Here is a 23,592-nt window from a genome sequence, read left to right as displayed (position 1 = left end):
GTGTTAGGAGAGGCTTTTCCTTTTAAAAAAGGCTTCTAAAGCAACTCTGAACAATTTTTCAAGTTTTTACACCCACAGCCTCTTCATTTCTTGCTCCTGATGTCTCCTATTTCTCCAAGACACTTTATTCCCTGTGTTCACCCTTCCACTTCCAAAGCAACAGTGAAAAAGGGGAGAAAAGTCACCCACACAAACTCTCCCCCTTATTCTGTCCCAACTTTGTCCTCTCCTGAGTATCTTTTCACATTTTACACAATCACCGAGCTGTACTTTAGGGAACTTCCTAATCCCCTCAGAGGAACTCTGTTCTATATCCTTTTCCTTTTTTCCTCACATTTGCATAAGAATATAGCTAGAACAATTTTTAGGATAATTAACCCCCAATTACTCTTGTTTAATTTAAATTAAGAGACTGAAATTGAATACATGTATGTATTTGTTCCAGTTATATGTTTTATAATAAGTATATTTGGCATATAGACAGTCAGACATAAATTGAGGTTCTGTTAATAGTGGAACTTCCCACTAAGTTGTATAAATGGAGTGAACTGGTAAAGAGTTTTCTTTCCTCTGCAGGGCAAGAACTTGTTCCCTAATATGGTCAGTGCAGGAAATAATTGAACAAAGAGACTGAACAGGACTGAAACAATCTTTCATTCATTTAAAGGAAAGGAGGAAATCAGAAGGCAATGAAATCTCTTCCATCTTCTGGTTATCATCAGGAGGTCTCTTTGGTAATTGTACCGTGGGTCCATAAAAAGTACAGTACCTTTTATCAATAGACAATCCCATCTCCATGTATAGAGTGCCTTTCAGTATCTACCCTATTTTGGCTACAAGAAACAGACCTGTTCTTGCTCCCCTTCAGACCATTCAATTAAATGCCACTGCAGACCCCTCTATCATTTGTTTAGCCATAATACAGACATAAGTTTGAATTTTAAATTTTGCATAAGTCATCACAGCTAGAATTTGCCCATATTTTCTAGGATCTCTCTGTAAAATAGCTCCAGACAGCTAAAAAAGCTAAAACTTTTCCCTAGGTCATCATCTGGTCACATTTCAATTAGTGCAACAGCCATTTCTCCAGCTTTAATATGTGAAACGTGTTCCTTTGCACTCCCTTCTGTATATTTCATTTTCAAAACCCAGCACTCTATCTCCTCTTTCTGTGTTTATTGATTGGCTCTCTTGTCTCTACCAGTGTATCAGCCGTAAGTTAGTCAACTTGTCTTGGTTATTGATTGTACCTCCCTCATCTGTTATGTCTTCAATTCTGAGATGTCAACTTCCATCTCTGGTAAGTCCAGGATATTGCTCTCCAATTTATAAATTTCCTAGTCAGTCTGGCTAGGCTTTCTCTCTTGCATATCATAAATTTGGAGAGGTTTTTTTTTGTTAAGTTCATTACTCTTTTACAAATAAATCCCAAAAACTATATTATAATGCCTAAAAAAGTCTCAGCATGATTTGAACACTTTGTGTGCCAAGATACTATCATAACATTAATACTATCACACTGTTTCACTTAACTTTCCCTTCTGTCTATCCATTTACTTCTCCTGCATAATATTTTGCCACTTAACTTTTCGGGATGGTTCATATACCACGTGTCTTTAGTGTTCCTAAAACAAAAGGTTCTCTTGCCATGATCAGAGCGCTACGGTTTTATCAAAGTATGTCAAGGTTATGTTCTGAATTTGCAAAAATCTCTAGCTAGATTATATTTAAAATACAACTACTGATGCAGGTGTATTTCCTGTCCTTTTTTAAATAAAGCTGTAATTCTTAATTTTTATAGGGAAAGTAATTACTTACTGGTTCAAGACAGGTGTATATGCTGTTTTATCTTCATCTATGATGGTGACCATCAGAGTAATAAGCTGTGCCCAGAAATCCAAATTCTTTGTTGTTGGTCCTTGTTCTTCTTTAGGAACTTCTTGTTTCTTACCCTGTTAAAACAAGATTGGATATATTTTGTATTGGAGAAATTAGAGAAAATATTATGGGATTTCTGCTTACAGATTACTAATTGGTTGGAAAGAGTGATGTATTAAGAATCTTCAGAAATTTTGGACAAAGACTGTCTATCCCACTTAACGTAGATTGTATGACAGACTGTACCTGGGTATGGACATATATCAAAAAACATACACAGTGCAAAGACAGCCAGGTCAGCAAAGAAGATCAATAGAGACTTGATTTTTCGTGCATGTCCACACTTTAATTAAATACATTCTCTTAAATTCTTTGCTGTGCTGAAACAGTACAAGTAAAATTCTCTGCTGAGACTGAACTTTTATACCCTATGCAATAAGTACTGAACAAGTCAACGATAAGGAACATTTCTTGCTTAGTTTTGAATTATAAACTGAAGTCATTGGGCCTAACAGTTGCTATGCTGTTCACTCTGAACGAAGAAGTGGTTAGATTTCCCTTTATTTTTTAATAGCTAAAATAAGTAAGGCTATTGCCCAAAGTATTCTGCACAGAGGTTTTACAGGGACTCATTGACTGGCAGAACCGCAGACTGTGCATTTAAGAGAGGCAGAGGAAAACACCACAAAGTAGGACAGTGAAAAAAACAGTAATCTGTGGACTCATAAAAATACTAGGAAAAGGTACATAGGAATATCCAAAAGAAAGGCTTGTGAAGGTATTGTCTTGCCAAAGATTTTAAAGCTGTGGGCAAACCCAATCTGTTGTTTGATTCCTTTTTTTTTTTTTATCCAGGGCAACAGGGTACTTGTATGTTCCTTGTAAATGAAGAGGACTGTAACCAGTTTCACATCCAAAGCAGAGAAACCTGAGATGCCCCATTGCATTTCTGTAATAATCACGAGGAAGGACATGACACACTGTATCATGACACATATCAGATGTATTACCAACATGACTCTCCAGTCATTAATTAGAAGTTGGTACCTATAGCAGTGTTCTTGTATTCCTCTTGACTGAAAGACTGCTTTTTACACCTTTTTATATAGTTATAAAGTATGTATTAATATTCATCACTCAAAAACTTTTATTGAGAATGTAATACTTTTTAATCTCACTAAAATATGCATTTACAACTAGATTTTGTTTCTACAGTTCTGATTTATGAATTCTTAGTCTACAATTTCGTAGACAAAAGTATTCTTCAGCTCTTCACTTGACAGAAGGATCAGATTCCTTATCATTGTCCAGTAAGTAACTTCACTGGAGAGAACCAAATATGAAAAGAAATATTTTTTTATCTGTATGGACATACACACACACACACATAATTTCTGTCACACAGAGGTATGTCTGCACATGCTCTTCTATACAGCTGTCAGAGAACGGGGTCTTTCCACTCAACTAGTACATAAAAAAATACAACATGCTTATTATCCTGAAAGTTCAAGCATATATTCCCTGTACTTCTCATTTGTAGTCTAAATATAACCATTCAATAGACTCTGTATCTTTTTTAATAGATATGACACTGTTAGTGTCATAGTGAATTAATTAAATGTTATCTCAACCTCAATTAACTTTTATCTATTAACAGCATTTAGACTGGCAGAAAGGGAATTTCAACAACACTTAATTGAGATTGTTTTTGTGGAATATTTTAGAAAAGTATCATTAATCACACTGCTACGTAATCAGCTGACCTACAAATGCTACAGCTTTAGTGTCTAATGCAACTGAAATAAAGGTGAGGCTCAGAAGCAGTGACTAGTATCACCAGCAATTACCACCACATATGCAAACAAGAGTGATTTTCAAAACAGAAATTAATATTGGAGCATGAATGTCACTCACAAGGGCTTTCCTTGGTGTACATTATAGTTTTATTATAAGGCTTTTTCTCTATATGAAGTTTATTTTTAATATACCATTTTCCTCAGAAGCTAGTGCATGTTTAAGCCAAAACAACTGAAAGGCAATTGTAAAAGATAAAGCCAGTTCACATTTAGTCCAGCATCTTATCCAAGATCTATAGTTCACAAAAAAACCCCTGCAATGGCATGTAGCTGAGACAGCTTTTCGTGATTGTGAATGTGAATCACAGAATATGAAACTTTGTTCTTTAATATAGATAGTAAAAATTAATTAATTTACAAATTAATAGTTTCATAAGAAAGCGCTTTCTACAAATACTTTCCGACACAGAAATCTTTTAAAAATCAAGGTGAGTTTTTCAAAATCCCCAGAGAAGGTATTTTTTATATAGTTTCACATTAACACATAGTTGTACTTTCCATTCTTTATCCTAGAATCTAACTAATGGGTTAGAAATGCTTAGAATAATTCCAGTTGTTTTTACATTAATTGTTATTATTGCTGGCATTATTATTTGTTTTATATGGTTTCTGGCAACCCATGCCTTCACAGAAACATTATAATGAAGTAAAACGATGTTGGAAGTTTGATTACATTGACTAGTTGCTAACTTGCAAAACGCACAGAAGAAAGTTCTATCTTGGAATTTTCTTAATGAAATGAAGCACCTTTTTAGAGGCACTGAAGTTTAATTTCTATACTGCTTTGCTGAAGTCTGCTTTGGTGACATGGGTTGACCATCAGTCTGTTGTGAACAGTCAGTAAGAATGTCCTCATTAAATGAATAAAAAAGTTGTTTTTCCTTCTCTGTGGTCTCAAAAAAAAAATATCTGCTCTAATTTTGTAACCATGATGATAATAGCTCATGTCTGAGTCCTGTGCTTTGGTGCCATATCCAACCAGTTCTCAACAGTATGCATACTTTCACTTTAGGAAATAATACATGTGCATTTACATGTTACAGTGTATTTACAGTCTATGAAGAAGTTGTGCAAAGGCCTTTTAAAATGCCAAGTTTAGATTAGTTTGTACATAAGCAAAATATGTGCTTACAACAATTGATACACACAAAATTTCTGGAGCATAAGAATGGTTAACTACATGGTCTATTAAGTGGAAAAAGCCTATCTTGATAATAGTAACTTCTTGGTTTTACTCAAGTTGTATCAATTAGAAAGAAACGGCCAGTATAAAAACATGAACTAAATACCTGATATACTCAATAACTGCCACACTGGCGCAAATACAGTGACAAAATATATGAGCCACTGAATACTGCTTATCATTATAGAGGGTAATACCAATACTGATATGTTAAAAAATACATCTAAAAAGGTCAAGAGGAACATAAATTCTCAATATGTCAAGATGGAAAAAATCACTAGTTAACAGATACCACTCATGACTTTTTTAAAGAATGATTTTCTGAAGTTGCCTGTCTTCAATTTTTGGTGGATACATAATTCACTGAACAAGCTAAAATCACAGATTGGTTTTATAGTAACCAAGAAAGCTTTCAGGAAGTATTGATACAAATAGAAGTTTGCCAATTAGCAGAAACATATTCTTTTTCACTAGTCTTTTCACTTAGTAAAGGCTACTTAAAATATCTTGACCCACTGTAATGTCACTTGGGATGGTAATGCTGTCCACATGCACAGAACTATGAAATGCCATAAGAAGATACTCTAATAAATCCTATAATGAAAAGCTCTATAACTAACTGGACAAAGGCAGAACAAAGATATTCTTAAAAGGCATCTGCTGGCAGATCAAACAAACAATAATACCAGATGATGACTTACCATCAAGACATGACAATACAGGTTTTTATATGCTCAGGTTAATTGACTTGGCTACTTCTTGTCTTTAGGATGACTCTAAAGTTGTAGCATATCATACACCCCTTACCATACAAAAATGTCAAGCAGCAACACTGAAGTGGCAAACTTAAGTAATAAAATACTTCAGAAAAATGGACTTCATGAAATAAGCATGAGCAGTAAATGTGATGGCTTGGGTACTAATGAATATAGCTATTTCCCTGATTCTGCTTTTAAATATGACTCGTTTTCATCATGCTTCTCCAAGATGATACAGCTCAGGACTGTATGAATCTGAATGCTGGGCATTCCACTCCAGCTTATATTGTTCTCTGGAAATATTAGGATAGCCCAATCACATAGTATAAGTAAGTAAATAATAATGATCAATAAATAATCACAGTGAACTGTTTGCAAAGAGCTATCATTTGAACTTCTTTTAAAAACACTGAGTATGTTCACAACTAAAGGGGCTAATTTGTGAATTAAATGCAATCTGACAAAAATCAACATTGATCAGATTTTTGTTGCTTATGAGATAATTTGTATTTAAGGCCTGTGCAAAGTTTAGGTTTATTTTGCTCATTGTTCTTAATTAATAACCAACTTTTAACAGCAGTCAGATTTCAGCACTGTAAAATATTTTGATTTTTGGACATCTAACATTAACTGCCAACAGTTTACTGCTATGCACCTAGAGTTAACATAAACAGTTGACGAGTATAAGGTTTTGGATAACAAACTAGTTTGTTCATCTCTTCTGATGGCAATATTACTACCCTTTTTACTTCAAGGTTGAAGGTCTATGGCTTCTCCTACTTTCTCTTTTACTACATTTCTGCTGTCACTGGATGATGAGCTGTTCTCTTGACTTTCTAAGCAGTGTTCTCAAAATTGCTTGTTAAAAGCTTGTCTATCTGTAAGAATGAGTCTTTCTCTGATAGAGAAATCTCAGAATGGGGTTTGAAATATCACAGGAAAAATGCATCCTATCCTTCTGCTGTTCTGAAGTACTTTATCAAAGATTTTTCTACTACTGTGGTTAATATGCTGCCTGTCAAATACAATGCTACAACATAAGGAGAGGCCTCTAAGTGCCCTCTGCATGCCAGATTTGAAGAAGTTAGAACCTTTTCAGTGCCTTTAAAGCAGTATGTAAATATAATAAAGTGTCTCACAACAAGTACTGGCACTGAAATTTGCATGCCTGAAAAGTAGGACTCCCTGGGGTAAACGGTTTTCACTACTGCACAACTTTATTTCCTGCTACATACTTTTGAAAATCTTTGGAGATCACAGATCACATGCTTCATGACTCAATTGTTACAGTATTTCTGTAAGAAATTAATAATCTATATTTTTTTTTGTCATTTCTACTAAAGAAAAAGAGGTACAAAAGCAACTAAGTGGTTTGGGTTCCCAAACGGAAAAGTGACCAGGAGCTCACAGATGAGTACAGCAAAACGGAGCCAGCTTGCAAAGCACAGGTCCATCGGCATATTAGCCAACAGCATCCTGTTAATATGGAAACTCTGATTCACGAAAGCTAGGATACTACTAGTACATTATCAACCTGATCTATACCTCTAATCAGAGATAAATCTCAAGGGAAGAGCACTGTGTTGCTAGAGTTGTGTAACACCTGCCTCTAGATCTAGTTAATTTGTTGCTAGCTCTTAGTCTTCTGCACCATGCTTCACTGTGACAACACACAGATCTGAGTAACAGATGAAAGAGATCTCCAAAATCAGGTATAATTGCAATACTGTTCTCCTAAGGAGGTGTTAAATATAGAGTATTCCAGTGTTGTTTTTTTTTTTTTTTTTTTTTCAGTATACTTGTGCTATCAGTCATGAAATTATTTGTACTGATTAAGAGTTCTTCAGAGAACAGGAAGAATTTGATTTGCGTTTTACTGGGTTTCATTCAATGGAGAAGACTGCAAGAAGAATTATTGAAGGGACTTCAGTTGTTATAAGCTTCAGCCAAGATTATGAAATTTTTTGTTTTCTTAAGAAAACAGAAACAGTGACATGTGTCAGAAAGTGCGTGAGTCAAAGTTATCAAAGTTCCTCCTAAACTACTTTTTCAAGGTATTATTTTTTGCAACGTAAGACAGCTAGCTCTTTATTTGGATCATTATTAATTAAAAGAGAAAATACTACATCTGCTGCATAAGGAAATATGTAGTTCCTTATCAGAGTGCTTTGTCTCAAATAATGAGGACAGTAATATACATGTCTACATGTCAGTAAGACTGTCAAGATGTCATGTTTTACCACCTGTAGTACTCATTTGTTTTTTGTCATCGGCTGTTCTTTGTATTCTGGTATGAAACTTTAATGTGACATTTTTGCATACTGTTAGAACTTACCATATTTCACCCCAGGAAATATTGCTGTTCCCCAGGGGTGATATTTTGCTGCAAGGTATTTGCTTTATAACAGTGACTGCCTCTCTGACATGAACATAGAGAGTAATAAAAAGAGGAAGCAGGAATTGCTGAGCATATTTTGTGATTTACTTGTTACTCTTCTTGCTCCAGCTTGAGCACCTTCAATTTCATCGTTCATTGTTCTATTTTCAGCCCAAAATCAGACAATTACACACATTCAGACATTAAACATATTTTTTAGAAATACTGAGAATTTTAGGTTGAAGACAAAAGGAAATGCAGAAGGTGGTTAACACGAGTTACACACAGAGACAGTATATATAACACGCAGGAACCTGCCACTTCTGGCCAGATGGAAATACTACTGTTTAAGTGGACTGTCTAGGTTTCACTTTTTCATAACATCATCCACAATATGATTCAGGCAAGAAATGAACCATGGTAAAACCCTGAGCCTGCAGTGGGCATCAGCAGGACAACAGCTGCCAGTCTTTCTCCTGAGTGAGAGCAGGTGATGACCTACATATGAACCATTTCTTCTTGCTCTGAGGTACATCGATTTCAGTTCTCACTACTCACAGCTCAAATCTCAGCTGTGCAGCTAAAACATGAACCTCCTGTGCTGCACCATCATACTAGGATGAACTCCTTTCCTCCCTGTGAGAGAAAGAGGCCTCATCTGATGGGGAGGTAAGCAGAGATAAGAGAATGGTTAATGAAGAAGGCTTAAGGATGGAATCTGGTGTAATCGGACTAAAGGTTTTGGACATGAAGCTAATGAAATGTTAATTACAGTATTGGTTACTGCTTCCTTATTATAACAGTGATACCACAAGCCAGTCTGCAGTGCATCTGGACCCACTGGAAAACCTCCAGAGCTATAGGTTCCAACAAGCTGTATAATTAGCTCTTCCTAAAATTAAATGCATGTGCAGATATATTGGTAGCAAACTATAAGAGGATAATGCAGAAGGCAGTTTATTTGTACAACTTTAGAGCTGAGGCAAAATTTAGGTAGTAACTGAATTCTTTTACTCATCTCTTCATTAAAGCTAAATTAGTTGGACTGTATTTCTCAGAATTGCCTCCGACCTGCTGTGAAACAGAAAGTTTTACTATCTGCTATTAAGAGTATAAGTGATTGCTGACTTATTATTGTTAGTGATGAGTTATTTTGAACGTGGTCTATTTATTTTAATTTAAAATTTTCCTTTCTCCACATTTTCACTAAAATCTCTTATACTTGTTAGCGACTGTAACTCTATAGACACTTGTCTGCTTAATGTTTCTACATAGAAACACTCATCTGCTGGAAATCTTGATGAAAGAGAATAGAAGAGGCATACAAATACAGTGAAATGCAGTTAATTCAGTTTTCCAGGTGAGTGAATATTTGTAGATTTTTGTTTTGTTTTTGTTTTGTTTTGTTTTGTTTAATTTCAGGAATTCCTATTACTCTATCATTAAGTAGAGTTGTGTAAGAGAAAAATAATATAATGACATTGTCCATTCTGCTCAAAAAGATACAAAAATTTGGAGAGAGATTCTCTACCAAAAACAAAGGGTGTAATATCCCTGCATTTTTAAACCATCTACTAAAACAGACAGACTAAACTACTTTATGAATTGACAGAAAAAAAGTAGTGAAAATTTTTAAATACAGATAAGATTTTGCAGGTATCACAATGCTTTGCAGAAGATTACTTTGCTTTTATCAGTTTACTAGAATGGCTGGCATGTGCTGATAAACTCTGCAGACTTATGCAATACCCAGTCTGGCAACAGCTCGTATTTAACAGACAAGATCAAACTGCTGCAGAGTAAACGTTAGCAAGAAAACATAACAGTTTATGAGGCAAATAGATGTGATGTCTGAAGCTGCTCCTTCTACTAATTTATGCTGCTGCTCACTTTACAGTGTAATCTGTTGGAGAATCAGTCTGGATACATACACGAACACTCAGGGTGTGGAGCACTTATGAGTGCTGGTGAGAAATTATGCTCAAAGCTTGGGGGCTAGAGATAAATTATCACATGTAACAGGAATCCAACATTATAAAATACATTCTCATTTCAGAGAAGTTGAATATCTAGCATATACCGTCTCTCCTGAAATACAGGGATTAGTATTTTGGATTCAGGTGAAATGTGCTTTCAGATAAAATTTGATTTCTTATATCATGCAGTATGACTGTTCTTATCTATTATATACTATACAGCAAATGTGCTTTTGCCAAACAACTTAATTTATCCTGCAATAGTCACCGAAATACCATTTTTCCAGTGTACCACCCAGAAGGCAAAAGGAAGAAACAAATGGTAATGTGATAAAACAGCAAAGTTCCTTTTAGACAGTTGTATTATTATGCAGGTACGCATTTCTTAATTTTAACATTACTTATAGAATACACTCTGGCCATATTATAGGGAAAAAAAAGCATTCTCAAGGCTTTGGATGGCATTTGGAATATGACAAATGCTATAATTATTTTGCATTGACAGTTCAGCCTGACGGACTAATATTAAGAAATATTACAGAATTATCCTCTGCTTTCTTGAAGCAGTTACTAAAGCTTGGACCCAAATATGCATCATAGGTGTTAAAATTTAAGGCTGGAAAGAGCATATAATTTTCAACAAATTATAATGCTTCTTTCCTGAAGTTACTTGAGTAAAATACTAGATTTTAAAATTCTATTTTGCAATTATGGATCTTAAGTGAATAATAATCAATCTAATGACATCTCCCCTACAGCTACAGGACAATTTTACAGTCACGTTCAATGTGATGACTAAGTTAGGAGTTAACATGTTCATTTTGAAACTGATCTTATTAAACATTTTAGAGTTCATAGCCATCTGTGGGTTTATTTATGATATATTGCTCCTTCTCACATAAAGAAAATTAAAATAACCTGAGTGCTTTGGTATGAAGGAATACTGGAATGCTTTGTATTTAACTTATGGTAAACTAACAATAATGACTGGTTACCTTACCTGATCCACTAACTGGGAGTAGAGATCATAGCAATTGTCAAATATGTATTTGTAAGTTGCATCCAGGCAGGCTCTTACACAGTCTTTCACCACTGTACTGGCTCGAGGTGGGCTCTGCAATTCCAGGACCTAAGACAGTATTTCATAAATGGTAGAATATCAGAATTAGATTGAACACAAATAATGCTAGTGTTGGAATGAATGTAGTTCTGTAGTACAGGATGAAAAGTTTTGAAATATAATAATGATAAAAATATTCACAATTGTGTTGATTTACAGTGATTTTAGTTTAAAGATGCATTAAAACACATACTTAAGTTAAGCAAGTAGGTTATATCACTGCTATATTTGAATGAAATCATTCATATGATGAAAGAGGCATACACGCCCAGGGGTTTACATCTTTTGTTTTTCCACTATTTCAATTATTTATGAAATAATTAAACCATATAATTATAAACTTTCATCTGAGTAAGAATATCAGCCAGAGCTCTTAATTTTTTAAATTAAAGGATTCAGCCTTTTACTCCACTTTAGGATACATTAGTTTGAACATCAACTTAAAGTATTATTTTAATTCTCTTTATGTAGGGTCTAACGCATTGAAATTGCATGCTATTGTGACAAACGTTGCTTTGTGTTACTGTATCTTCATCCCGTAATATTAATGTGTACCATTACATTCCAAAAATATTTCAGAACTTGACCACCTAGCTACCAATACCTGGAGTGACTGAGGCAAGTAGAGTTTTCAGACTTATTTTGCTGTATGACATATGATATGATATTACTAGGAGAACATTATTCCATATGACCCATGTTCCTAAGGAGTTCAGCTGAGTTTGCTTTATGTGTCTTAGCTTTAAACTAATTAAAAAGGTACATTTTTTGGTTCCTTCAGGAGGTGTAAAAATTATTTACCATATTGTTAATACAAAGTATGAATAAGATGACTTTACTTCAATGATCTTCAGTAAGTTAAGAGATTTAATTTAGAACTGAAGGAGATGAATAGATTAAGAGTATTAACCAGAGTATGATTTCCTACATAATAAAAGGTAAATCAGCATTTTTTTTTTTTTTAAAGTCAGTGTGCAAATAAAGGATAATACCTTCATTCGAAAAAAAGTAATGCTGGTAAGCAGGTCCACTGTTGATTTCAGATCTTGGAGTCTTTCAGAATTGCTGGCAGGAAAATTATCCTGGCGAATCAGGAGGAGAGGAATCATGTGAAATTGGAGTTACCAGTAAGATCCTTGAATAGCTAGGAAAAAATCCTCTAGGAAAACAAAGCTGCTGCTTGGAAGGATTAGAAATGTTTACATGTTACCTGAATTCCACCTGTAAGTAAGTTAGTGATAAGTATCTCTTTAACATGAATAGGAACACTTCTGATAACACTCCTGGTACTTGTAATATGAATTATTTAAAGTATTGTGATATTTCCAAAACATTAATGGAGTAAAAAGTATTACAGAAAGACTGGAGCTAATGAAAATCATTTATGGGTTCTCCATGGTACATAAATGTCTTGTAGGCTTAAATGCATTAATAAGCTCAATGAATAAATAATATATTAAATATTTGATATGATCTCTAGGTTAACAGGAAGACTGATGGGAGGTAGAATTATTTAAACAGCTTCCTACTAATGAAACATCAACCAAATATCCCCATGCTCCCATATTATATGGATAACAATCTTCAAAATTAAAAGATCCTAGGATTAACTTATCCGTTGCATGAAAGATATGGTCTTAAAAACTGAATATGTGCAACTTCTACTACCTCTAATGCCTTGGGGTTCTTTTAAACATTCCCTTTCTGCTTCAGTTTTAGAAAGCAAACCAGATGAACAGAGAAAACCTTGAGTTGGAAGCTGCCATTGCTAGAAGCTGCAAAGAGAGCCATAGCTGATGGAACCCTAATCGCTCATATATCATCCAAAAGTTTCATGATCCAGTGGAATGGAAAAAGAGAGGGAGTTCAAACACTATGAGAACTGGCAGGTGTTCAGTGCATGCTTCTTTCCTGAAAGGTTGGGTTTGGAGCATACCTCAGTGGAAAGAGCTTTCATGAGGCAGAAATTATATTGAAATTCCTATCATGTAGAAAAATAAGGAGTCAAGTCTCTTTCAACATTCCAATGATCTTAGCATGGAAATTGTAGCAAAGATGTCAGTGTCTCAGAATAAATACAGCAGTAGCTGCAATTTGCACTACATGAGTCAGTGAAGGTAATTCCCAGATGAATTAACTTAATATTATGAATTAATTTAATCCAAGTTGAATCCCACTCTTTCTTTCATGAATGTCTGCTCATCTCTTGATCCATTCTTAAATTTGGAAAAAAAAAAGAAATTTTTTCGAATTGGAAAAAATATTGCTGTTAAACTGCTTAAATTCTATAAGCTTGGTTTCAAAGGATTTGGGGTCTCATGTGAGCATCCAATATATTCAGCTTCAGTACCACAAGAGGAATTAATCTCTGAAACGTCTTTAAGCAGATAAAGCCCACCGGGATATGTACACAAAAAAACCATATGAGTTGTCCTCTAGATAGAATACATTGCACATACCCTGTATTTAGATAAATCAATCCTCAAAGAATTGTGCAGTTGATCCAGCAGTTTTATGAACTTTTCCCTCTGTAAAAAGAAAACAAGAATATGTTGCATAAGAATTTGTAGGTTCCTGTAATTGGTGGGTTTTTAGAAAGCTGTTTTCCATTCTTAACTTATTTGAAAAATAGATTGTTTTTCATTGTTTCATATGAAGGTGCTGGTCTGAGATATCTGTGTTTCAAGGCCATGCAATATATCTTTTAATCACTTTATTTTCCCTTTCTATCCTATACTGTGATTTACCTGGTATGCATTCAACATTATGCAGCTGAGAAATACATTGGTGAGGTGACATAGACTTTCCTATGCAGCGTTTTCCTTTCTTAACGACTAACGCATTGTTAAATAACTCAAAACACATAAAAATTAAAAAGCACTGCCTGATGTCTCTGACCAAAAATGCAGTAACAGCATCAATTCAGTAAAAAGTCCGAAGTTTTAAGTTATGTTAGCAAGCCCTGTTAGAACAGATAAGCTTGTTAAATTGTTATACTTGCCTTGTAATTGCTTACAAAAAGCACTTTCCCTTCAATGTATAAGAAATGATGTTCATTTACAGCAGAATTTGTGTAAAAGTATGATTGAAAATTATACTTCAGAAACAGTGGCTTTTGTAGGAACAAGATAAGTAATACTATGCAGTTATGTTTTTTCCTTTCAATGTGGAGATGAAATTGTTATCTTGGTAGATGAAGGTGCAGTGAAAGTATTTTGCTGTGAGATACCCAGCTGAGTTGTGCCATTCTCAAGTAATTATAATGAGAGCTCTTAATTACCAATCTTCATGTCAGAACATATTCTATAGCCCACTACACAAAACTGCGCAGAAATCGTTGTCAGCTTATGTGAAAGCAGCCAGCTTATGGATGTAGCAAGATCTGATAGTTCTCAGGATGCATGATTATATCCACACCATCCCTGAAATATGATCAGCACTAATATGAAAACAGAGTTCTTTGTGCACTGTCTCTCATCAGTGGAGCACTAACCTACACCAAAAGCCACTAATTTGGCAGAATTCCCTTAAGGGATCAATCAAAAGGGAATTTTTTTGTCATGTCATCTGGACTGAAATATTCAGTCAGCCAAATCCTTCCCAGCTGTTGCCTGAGGACTTGAATTTGAGATGGTCTTTTTGATGAATGATGTGCAACTATCCACTAACAAATGCCTTTTGACCCAAGAGAGAATAATAATCTAATATTTTGCCTATAAGTCAATTGTTTTAAAAAAGAGCTCCAAATCTCTGTTAGTAATGCTTACTACTGCCTTTCCATCCATCTGTTGAACTATGAATTGGATTGGAATTTGCGTCAAAGGTAAACTGGCATTAACATCAGAGAGACAACTTAATCTCCATCCAATCTGAGGATAAAAGTAGTTCTGATCATTAGAAAAATGGAAAAAAAGAAACAGAAAATCCAGCAAAAATATTCCAAATTTCAAAAGCTGGATCAAACTCAGAAGTCTAATAGAGCTCAGACATTGAAAGAGTAGCTATTCAAAAAACAAAGATTAGAGTAATTCCATTATAAACTATCGATTGGCTTATAAAAGAAACCTGAATAACAACAAATCAATATTGTGCTGTCATGGTAATAAAACAATTAAATCATAAGTATTCTGGTAGTGCTTTTTGTCTATAAAACTTTTTAAATTTATAGTAATGGAGCAATGTTAATATTCCTCTTTCAAAGCAAACTTCTAGCAGCAGGAGATAAAGTTCCAGTTCAAGAATATGCTTTCTCCAAACTAAAGACCCAGCTCTGCTCACATTTATATGGGACAACTTCCACCAGACTTAACATTTAAAATAAAAACAAATTGATATTTAGAGTAAATATTTCTCTTAAAAAAATTACTGAATGGACCTGAAAATAATGACTTGATGGATTTCCTTTTTTTTTTTTTTTTTTTTCCCAGACTTATGACATCCTTTAAATTTGAAAATATATTAATGTTAGTACTACTTTAGCAGTATTTGGAACTAACTGTTGACTGTTTAAGGCTGTAAGTAGTAGCATCATATCCTAAGAACATTCAGGTTTCAGCAGTAAGAAAAATCAATCTTTGGTACGATTACTACACAAAGTGTGTTTTACAGATATAAGTTCTACCTCAAAGATACATGTGCATGAAATGCAAACTAATACTTAGTTTCAACAATTCGAGGCCCTGTATGAAAAAATTATCCAGGAATACTGTACTTAATACACTGTTTGCTACAAATCCAAATTTGATTTAACATCCAGAGAAAATTTTCTTTACAAAGATAAATATTTACACTTTTTTTTCCAGGCATGGACTGAACTACTTTGCTGAGCACAGTCTGATTATTTTTGTTTCTAACTTCTCATGGGAAGACAAAAGAAAAACCAGAATTAAGTCTTTCCTGGTTTACTTGTCCACATGTATAATTTCATAATGTTGTTTTGGAAATCCCCAAATTCATAATGTTTCTATTATTCTTAATAACGGAAAAGAGCATTAGTACCTCTAATGCTACTTCAAACAACTATCATCTGTGTTTAATAAAATTTAGTTATGTTTAATATTTTATGTCATGTCAATAAATGGTACCTTAGAAGACATTATCATGTTTTCATAGATACTGTTAAATAAGAAATAGCTTTCATATGAGCCATACAAATAACAGCCATATGAAAAAAAAAAAAAAGAATTATTCTTTCAGCATCAAATTGTGTTTATACTCTATCTCTGACTATATCATATGTAATAGTAAAAGCATGAAAGCAACCTCTGAATTATCTCTCTCCCTTCCTGCTCTCATTTCCCCAGTGAGAGTATGTGAACAAATTAGAACACAGAGTGAACGTATTTTTATTTTTTATCATTTTCAGAGACTAGGAAGTCCACACTGTGAGATACTTATCCACAGAAGGAAAGTTAGCAACAACAAAATAAGTGCTACCACATACTGAGATGTTGGTATTCCTCCTAAAAATTTCTGATATCTAGATCTGGGAATTGGACAATGCACCATTATTTCAGCAAAAATAACAGTGCATGATTATAGTCTCTTGTAAGGATAACAACTTTATTTATAGCTAGATCCATTAGGTTATTGAGTTCGTTGACGACACAGCTCAAGAAAGCAATTGCAAACGATACTTAGTCTAGTGCAGTTAGTAGATTGCAAGTCTCACTGCAATAAAAACAAAAACTGATTTTTTAAGAATTTAGTACAATGCATGTGTGCCAGTGCTTACTACCCTACATGCCTTACATATTTTTATATAAGGAACTGAATAGTATCTTCTCTAGCTTTTACAGTGATTCATTGTAAAGATTCAGGGGTAAAACTTTCAAAACCTAACAGCAACTCCGATTCTTTAAAATGACCAACTTTCTAAAAATGCTTGAATTAGAAAGTTAATATAGTATCATATATTATGAAAAAAAAATAGAGATGAGGCTTAGTATTCTATTTAAAAAGAAACTCTTCTTACCCCAAAGTTAGTAGCAGCAAACCGATCCGAGGCAGATACATTAGTTGCCGCTGTAGTATGAGCGTAGAAAGCATTTATATTGGCTAACAGTGTACTCATAACTGCTGGAACACCAGGGCACATATATTTAGAAGACAGACAGGAAAAGTGCCTACAAGACAAACAAACTATCAGTTATTAAAGATGGCAAAGATTCTGCTCTTTCCTTCACCACAATTTCTTCTCAGCTCCAAAGATGTAACTTTCAAGCTACCTCATGGCCAATTGTGCAGATACATATAACAAAAATCCAGATATGTTTGATATAATTGTCACTTATTGCACACCGATATTTTCAAATTGAACACAACAGATTCACATTTGCTTCTTACTCTGTTAATCCTAAATACAAAACCATGATTTAACTATTTTAATTGTTATTAAGCAAAACATCCATTATTAAACACAAGCTTAAAATCAAACATGAACTTCTCATCATAAAAGGCCACAAGAGATCTATACACTAGTGGAGAAAGATTTAAATGATGCCAACAAAAAGACTCAAACCAGCATTTCACTTTGGCTTCTATTTTAGGCTACATTATTAATGAAAGGTGAGGCATTAAGCAACTTCTGGGTTCACCCTGATTTGATTTAGACCATAACTGAAACTGTTTCACTTTGATTAAGGCTAGTGAAGTTTAGGTAATCAGTTTGTTACACCTGAACCAGCCAAACCAGAGTTGCAATGCATCAGCACTGTTTACTTGTTTAAAACAACAGATACCTGTTTATAATGTACAAAGAATTTATAACATAAGAAAACATGAGAGATACAAGTGGATGAAAGATCTAACACATGAGGAGAGTGAACTACATCACTGCAAAACATAAAATCTTAATTTCAAGATTTATAGTTAGGCAGGATTGGGAAGAAGATAAAGGGATAAAACGTAAATGTATACAGATAGGAAAGAGAGGGGGATTAGGCAGTAAAGATGATAGAGAAAATGAGTATACAATCAAACAGAAGAGGATGATGAAACTCCAATCACTCTGGAACTGTATGTCTGAAAGTTCTGATTTGGCAGCATTCTCCTCTTAGCTGGAGTCTATGGCTCCTCTCTACTGTTTCTCCTTACGAGCATAAGGCAAAGCAGTGTGCTGGGCCTGAACCACCTGGGCCATAGTGATCACCCAAGAAAAAAATTAACACAAGGTACAACTGAACTCAGTCCTGCTGAATTTAAGCTAAGTACCCTCAATTGCTGTCACGTTCCAAATAATCTTCCAACCACATCATTCAAGATTATTTGCATCTTGTATTTGGATTCCTGTTCCTAAAGATATAAAAATGAGCTCTTTATGCTTTCTTACAAGACTGCATGCAAATTCACTCTACCTACATTATGCTTTCTGATATCCTCTTATTGTCTCAGTGGTCCTCTAAATTCTTTCACTCTAAGGCCTGCCTCATGCTCTTGTGACTGACTGTTCATCCTATTCCTCTCATGTTCCAGGGCTGCAGAAACTTGCATCTGCCAAAGAAACAACAGTATCTTTTCTACACTGACTTCATGTATTTGCAGATGACTTTTTCATAACAGTTTGGAGTAATCTGCATTTTCACATCTACTAAACAATTCTTACTTCTTCTGTTAGCCATAGTTTTTAAAAGAAAAATTGGGGGAATGGAGTTTGTCAGCAGAAAGCAGCACAAAGTCTCTCTTGCTTCTGCTTTTCCAGTACTCCCCTCTCTGTGCACAGACTCCTACTGCAGATGCTCATCTACAGATTCAGAAATGGGCCTAAAAAAAATGCTGAGGGTTGTCAGTACCTTACATCACTCCAAACCAAGCCCTCTCCAACACTTTAATTTACTTTGCAAATGAGACGTGAATTGCAATGTTTGCTTCAGAAATCTGTGACAGGTCACAGCTATGTTAAAAAGGAAGAAAATTCCAAAACTTGGTAAGTGTCCAGGACCAGGAGTAAGTCTTCATTAATGTACTTGATATCCTTTCAGTGCCTAGATATCAAAAACGGACACCATATAATTATTGGCCAAACTGCTCTCCTCAACAGCCTTAGTTATCAAAACAAGCTACAGAAGATTTGAGTAAGAGATCTGAAACAAAATCAGCTACTTGCACATTACTTGCAGTAATGTGGTGCTGAATGCATCCACCTGTCACTACAGTTACATGATCACTATGGTCAACTCAGGACAAAAGTTTTGGACTCATCCTAGATGTAAAGTATGTTTGAATTATCAGTGAGTACTCAAAACATATGTACGATCCATAAATTAAGGTATTTTTACATTTTTCTCTAAAAAAAGTAGAGCATAAGAGATGTATACCAACTGACTCTGTAATTGAAAAGCAATTGACTGGAAAACTAAAATAATAATTTTCTAGCTCTTTTGCATATCACTCAAGATAAATTCTCTTATAATTTGTCATCATTCCCAAGAAAAAAACAAGTAATTAATTATGCATGTACAAATACCTAAAGAAAATACCAGCACACGTTCATATTTTGCTACCTTAAAATATCCTCCAAAGTCTCTGAATTGTTAAGGACTTGAGATTTCAACAGCAGTGGATACTTTGATGAATCAAGCCCTTAATCCCACTCCAAAGGTAGGATGAGGAGCTCAATAATTGCTGGATTTTCTAGTTTACCTGACTGGGCAAAGAATCTGTAAAAGAAGTGATCCAGCTGGGGGTGGAAGGCAAGAGAGGCAGGCTCATATAAAAGAGAGCCTAGGACTACAGTCTTCATATGTGGGGTCCCCCTGTATTTGTAGCCTTTCCAGGTCAAGCCAGGACACCCACTTTGTGAGCTTTCTCTAGCTTTAGTCTCCCTTTAAAGTATTTTCAAGCTGAGTTTATGTATCATAGTCTTGCACTGATGTAGTAATATATATCGGAACTTCAAACTTGTATCATGGTAATCATGTTCAAAGTGTTTTGCAAATATTTCTCAGCATTCCTGTAAGGTAGATCACTAAGTGCTATTATCTCCATTTTACAAAATTGAGAGAAATTGCTCAAAACTGCACAGCAAATCAATCACGTAGGCCAGGAGTAGAACTCAGCATTCCCAGCTATGTGGCTCATATGGATAATATTACCAAACCTTTCATTCATTGCCAGTATTTTTCAGAACTGCTTTTAAATACCGCAATGTGAATCTGACAAAAGTGAAATACAGCTACCTACTCCTTAGGAAAATCTTTAATTGTATGCTACATGTTTCCTATTAATTAGAAGAACAATAATTTCCTTTGTATAGAATACAATAGTAATGCCAGGTGATTCTCACCAGTTTCAGTTAACCTTTAAAGTTAATAGAAATCTCACCTGATATATTTATCACATGCGTTTTGAGAAATATATGTAGAGGTGATCAGCACTATTCTTTAAAAAACTGACACCAAAATAATTAACATATACTTTTACTGCTGACCTTTACTTTCCAAAAATCTTATAGTGGACCTGAAGACCCTTGGTGCATGAGGAATCTCAAACTGGAGATAAGAAGGCACTAATAACCCCCCTGGCCTTAGAGTCATACCTATAACATATGCTCTGCTGAGGGAAGGAGACAGGCAATCAGCAGCAGTCACTACCTGAGAAGCCATTGAGACAGTATCAACTGCCTGCAGGGTATATGACAGATCGTGGAAAAACAGTATGGGTCAATGCTTTAAGTTCAGTGAAGTGTCTTCTGCAGGTTCAGCTAATGATTTCACATTGAGCTACCCAAGGCCTGGACTGAGCTCTTAACTTGAAAATAGACCCAAATTGTACTATGTTTTAAGGAAAATTTAAACCTATTGATGTAATGTATTCATGTCCTTATTATATTACTACAGTGTTCCACCTGTAATATGGTTAGTGACATCGATGATAAAACATCTGTGTCAAGAGACAGGTTATGTGAATTTTTGCTTCTCTCCTTCATTTAATTAAAATTAATGTGTAAAATTAAGTTTATCACATGCAATATGGGTCATGACTCTCAAAGTACTGATGATCCAGGTAAGAAAACTGCAAGCCACCTGGATTCCTTCTGCTTCCTAAAATAAATAAATCAAAGAGGAAACTTCCTTCCTTGTTCTTTGTAGCTCTCTAAAAAGAGCAGTCAATAGCATGCATTATTCACAGTTTCTAATGGGCATATGATGTCACAGCAACTATTGCTAAGTCTCACATATTTTAGAGTAATATTACATTGTTTAAGCTAGAGTCACATGTCTAAAACCAGGCCTGCTTGTGTCAACTTTCTTATTTCCTGACCAACATGTACTGCCTATGATTCTTCCAATCTTCCTGCTAGCATGAATTGGCAAAGAAAGAAGGATAATTAATGTAAGTAAATGCTATTGATGAAAATTACTTTAATGGGTGATTTGCGTGCTTTTTGCGATGCAGCCACACTAATTGAAGACTAGCAGGCGAACAACATGGCATAGTTAATGCCCATTAACCTGCTGGAATGACAACTATGTCGTTGACTTAGAAGCATTAGGTTCTACCTGTGGTGACTCTTGCCAGTAAGAAGTGAAAATCTTAATAGAGCTTTTATTGCACTTGACTCCACTACACAGTAAATCCAGGATGCTGATATTACATATAATTTCAGTGTCTAGTCAAACATTGTTTCAATACGTGCTCTACTTTTTGCCTTTTAAAGAGAAATAAATTATGCTGAAATAGCAGAGGAAGAAAATTATTCTTTCTTGGTGGTGGAGGGGTGGCTTAATATATGTATGTAAATAAGCTTCCAGTATGATTCCTTCAAGACGTGGAATTTACAGCATAAATTACCATCCATCACTGCAGTCATCAAAATAAAGGCCACCAGAATCACTGAGCTGTTGCTCTGCTTTTGTTGATCTGTTTTCTGTCATATCTATTTTCTTTCCTATTCTCTCACACACACTTCATTTGACTCCTGGTAGTATACACCTATCATTTGTGTAGCTAAGAGTGACTATTTGGCTGCTATCCATCACACAAAAAAATCTCTTCTGACCCATATAAGAATAGCTGTATTTGGCTTTCATGTCTTTTCCCAATACAGACTCCACAAGGAGTGGAGGAATATAATAATTATAAGAAAGAAGAGGGTACTATGGAATCTATACAGTCAAGACTTTTGAAAGAGCTGCTTATTACTGCAACACAAGCAGTATTTTTGTTGTATTTTGAGTTTGGGTCAATGGTTGATTTTCTATTCACATGAATTCCACATCTGGTAACTTAACAGAAGATTTCCTTGCTTAGAAAATGGGCAGTTGGAATCTGTATCTTGAGAGTAAGATAACCCTCCTAAATGGGCATCCTTTAGGGAAAAACTGTCTATATTTAGTCTCATAAAAATGTGGATATCTCTGTCTCCAGCAACAGGTGCAATCATACTTGAATTCAGTCTCTTTATAAGTTTAATGAAAACGGTCTTACCGGGAACAATGACTAAAGCAGATAAGTAACCACCTGATTGATATCTTTTGGGTTGTTATCCACATTCAGTAAGTCTTTCATGGTGCACGGGTAGATCCTTCTAATCTAGAATCAAACACTGACTCACTCATGACATGTTTTAAATTGCCAAAAATGCAGAATTTCTTTGCTGATGCTGGTTGAGAGAAGAAAAGAGTTTGAGCTTTATGTTTTCAGGACTTTTAGTTAGTTACCTATCAGACTAATTTTCCATGAAGTAATCAGGTACTGAAAGAATAAACTGGTCTAAATTCTTCTTTATCTTTGCTGAGCTGCCACAATTGTGGTTGATGAGTCTACTCAGTGTATTTGGAAAATCAAGGCTATTCTTCTGAAATATTATTTCTATGCTCTAAAGGAATAAATGTAAATAAATATTAATTTGAGATCCAGAAACAAATCATCAGGGTTTACTAAAAGGATTACACATGACAAAACCACCATCATGAACCTGAAATGATAGACAAGTGAGGTTGTTTATCACTAGCTGAACAGGACGCCAAATTGTGCTAGGAAGTAGTACTTTAGGAAGGCTTACTCCAGCATATGGTATCTATCCATATCTAAAAGGGTCAAGACTGCCTATCAACAACTGGCACTGAAACTTTATATAATAGGTAATTTAAAAAATGCAAAGAAATATGAATTTTAAAATTTACATTCAGAAAAAAACCAGCATCTCATTAGCAACACCCTAAAACTCACTTGAGGCAGATACAGTGCATAAGAAGTATCTGGATGCTCTCTTGGATCTGGATCATGGGCTATTAAAACATAGTCAGTTTTGCATTTACAAATTCGAACATTTTAATTTACAATGATATCATAAGACATGCAATAGAAATATTCTGCAACTAGATTTTTGAGCATAAAATGCTTACACACTATTCCTTTGGGCCAAGTGATTACATTCAAATTCACTCACTGTTGTATAGTAGAAAATTGCTTTTGTTTAAGTACGAGTACATCATTACCAAA

At 34.7% G+C, this 23,592-nt stretch overlaps 1 protein-coding gene across 1 annotated transcript in view; it reads right to left on the bottom strand.

The window, feature by feature from the left end:
• UNC13C (unc-13 homolog C) overlaps positions 1-23,592 on the bottom strand; it is a 212,384-nt gene that overhangs the window by 66,397 nt on the left and 122,395 nt on the right. The window contains exons 16-20 of the mRNA XM_042804059.1: positions 17,123-17,273; positions 13,608-13,676; positions 12,141-12,230; positions 11,029-11,157; positions 1,819-1,952 (exon numbers count right to left, since the gene is read on the bottom strand). Of these exons, the coding sequence (XP_042659993.1) occupies positions 1,819-1,952; positions 11,029-11,157; positions 12,141-12,230; positions 13,608-13,676; positions 17,123-17,273 (573 nt within the window). The remainder of the gene's footprint in view (positions 1-1,818; positions 1,953-11,028; positions 11,158-12,140; positions 12,231-13,607; positions 13,677-17,122; positions 17,274-23,592) is intronic.

Source organism: Tyto alba, unplaced genomic scaffold (genome assembly GCF_018691265.1).
Source record: "Tyto alba isolate M040663 unplaced genomic scaffold, T.alba_DEE_v4.0 Super-Scaffold_41, whole genome shotgun sequence".
Classification (NCBI taxonomy): domain Eukaryota; kingdom Metazoa; phylum Chordata; class Aves; order Strigiformes; family Tytonidae; genus Tyto; species Tyto alba.
This window is presented reverse-complemented; position numbering and strand designations above follow the sequence as displayed.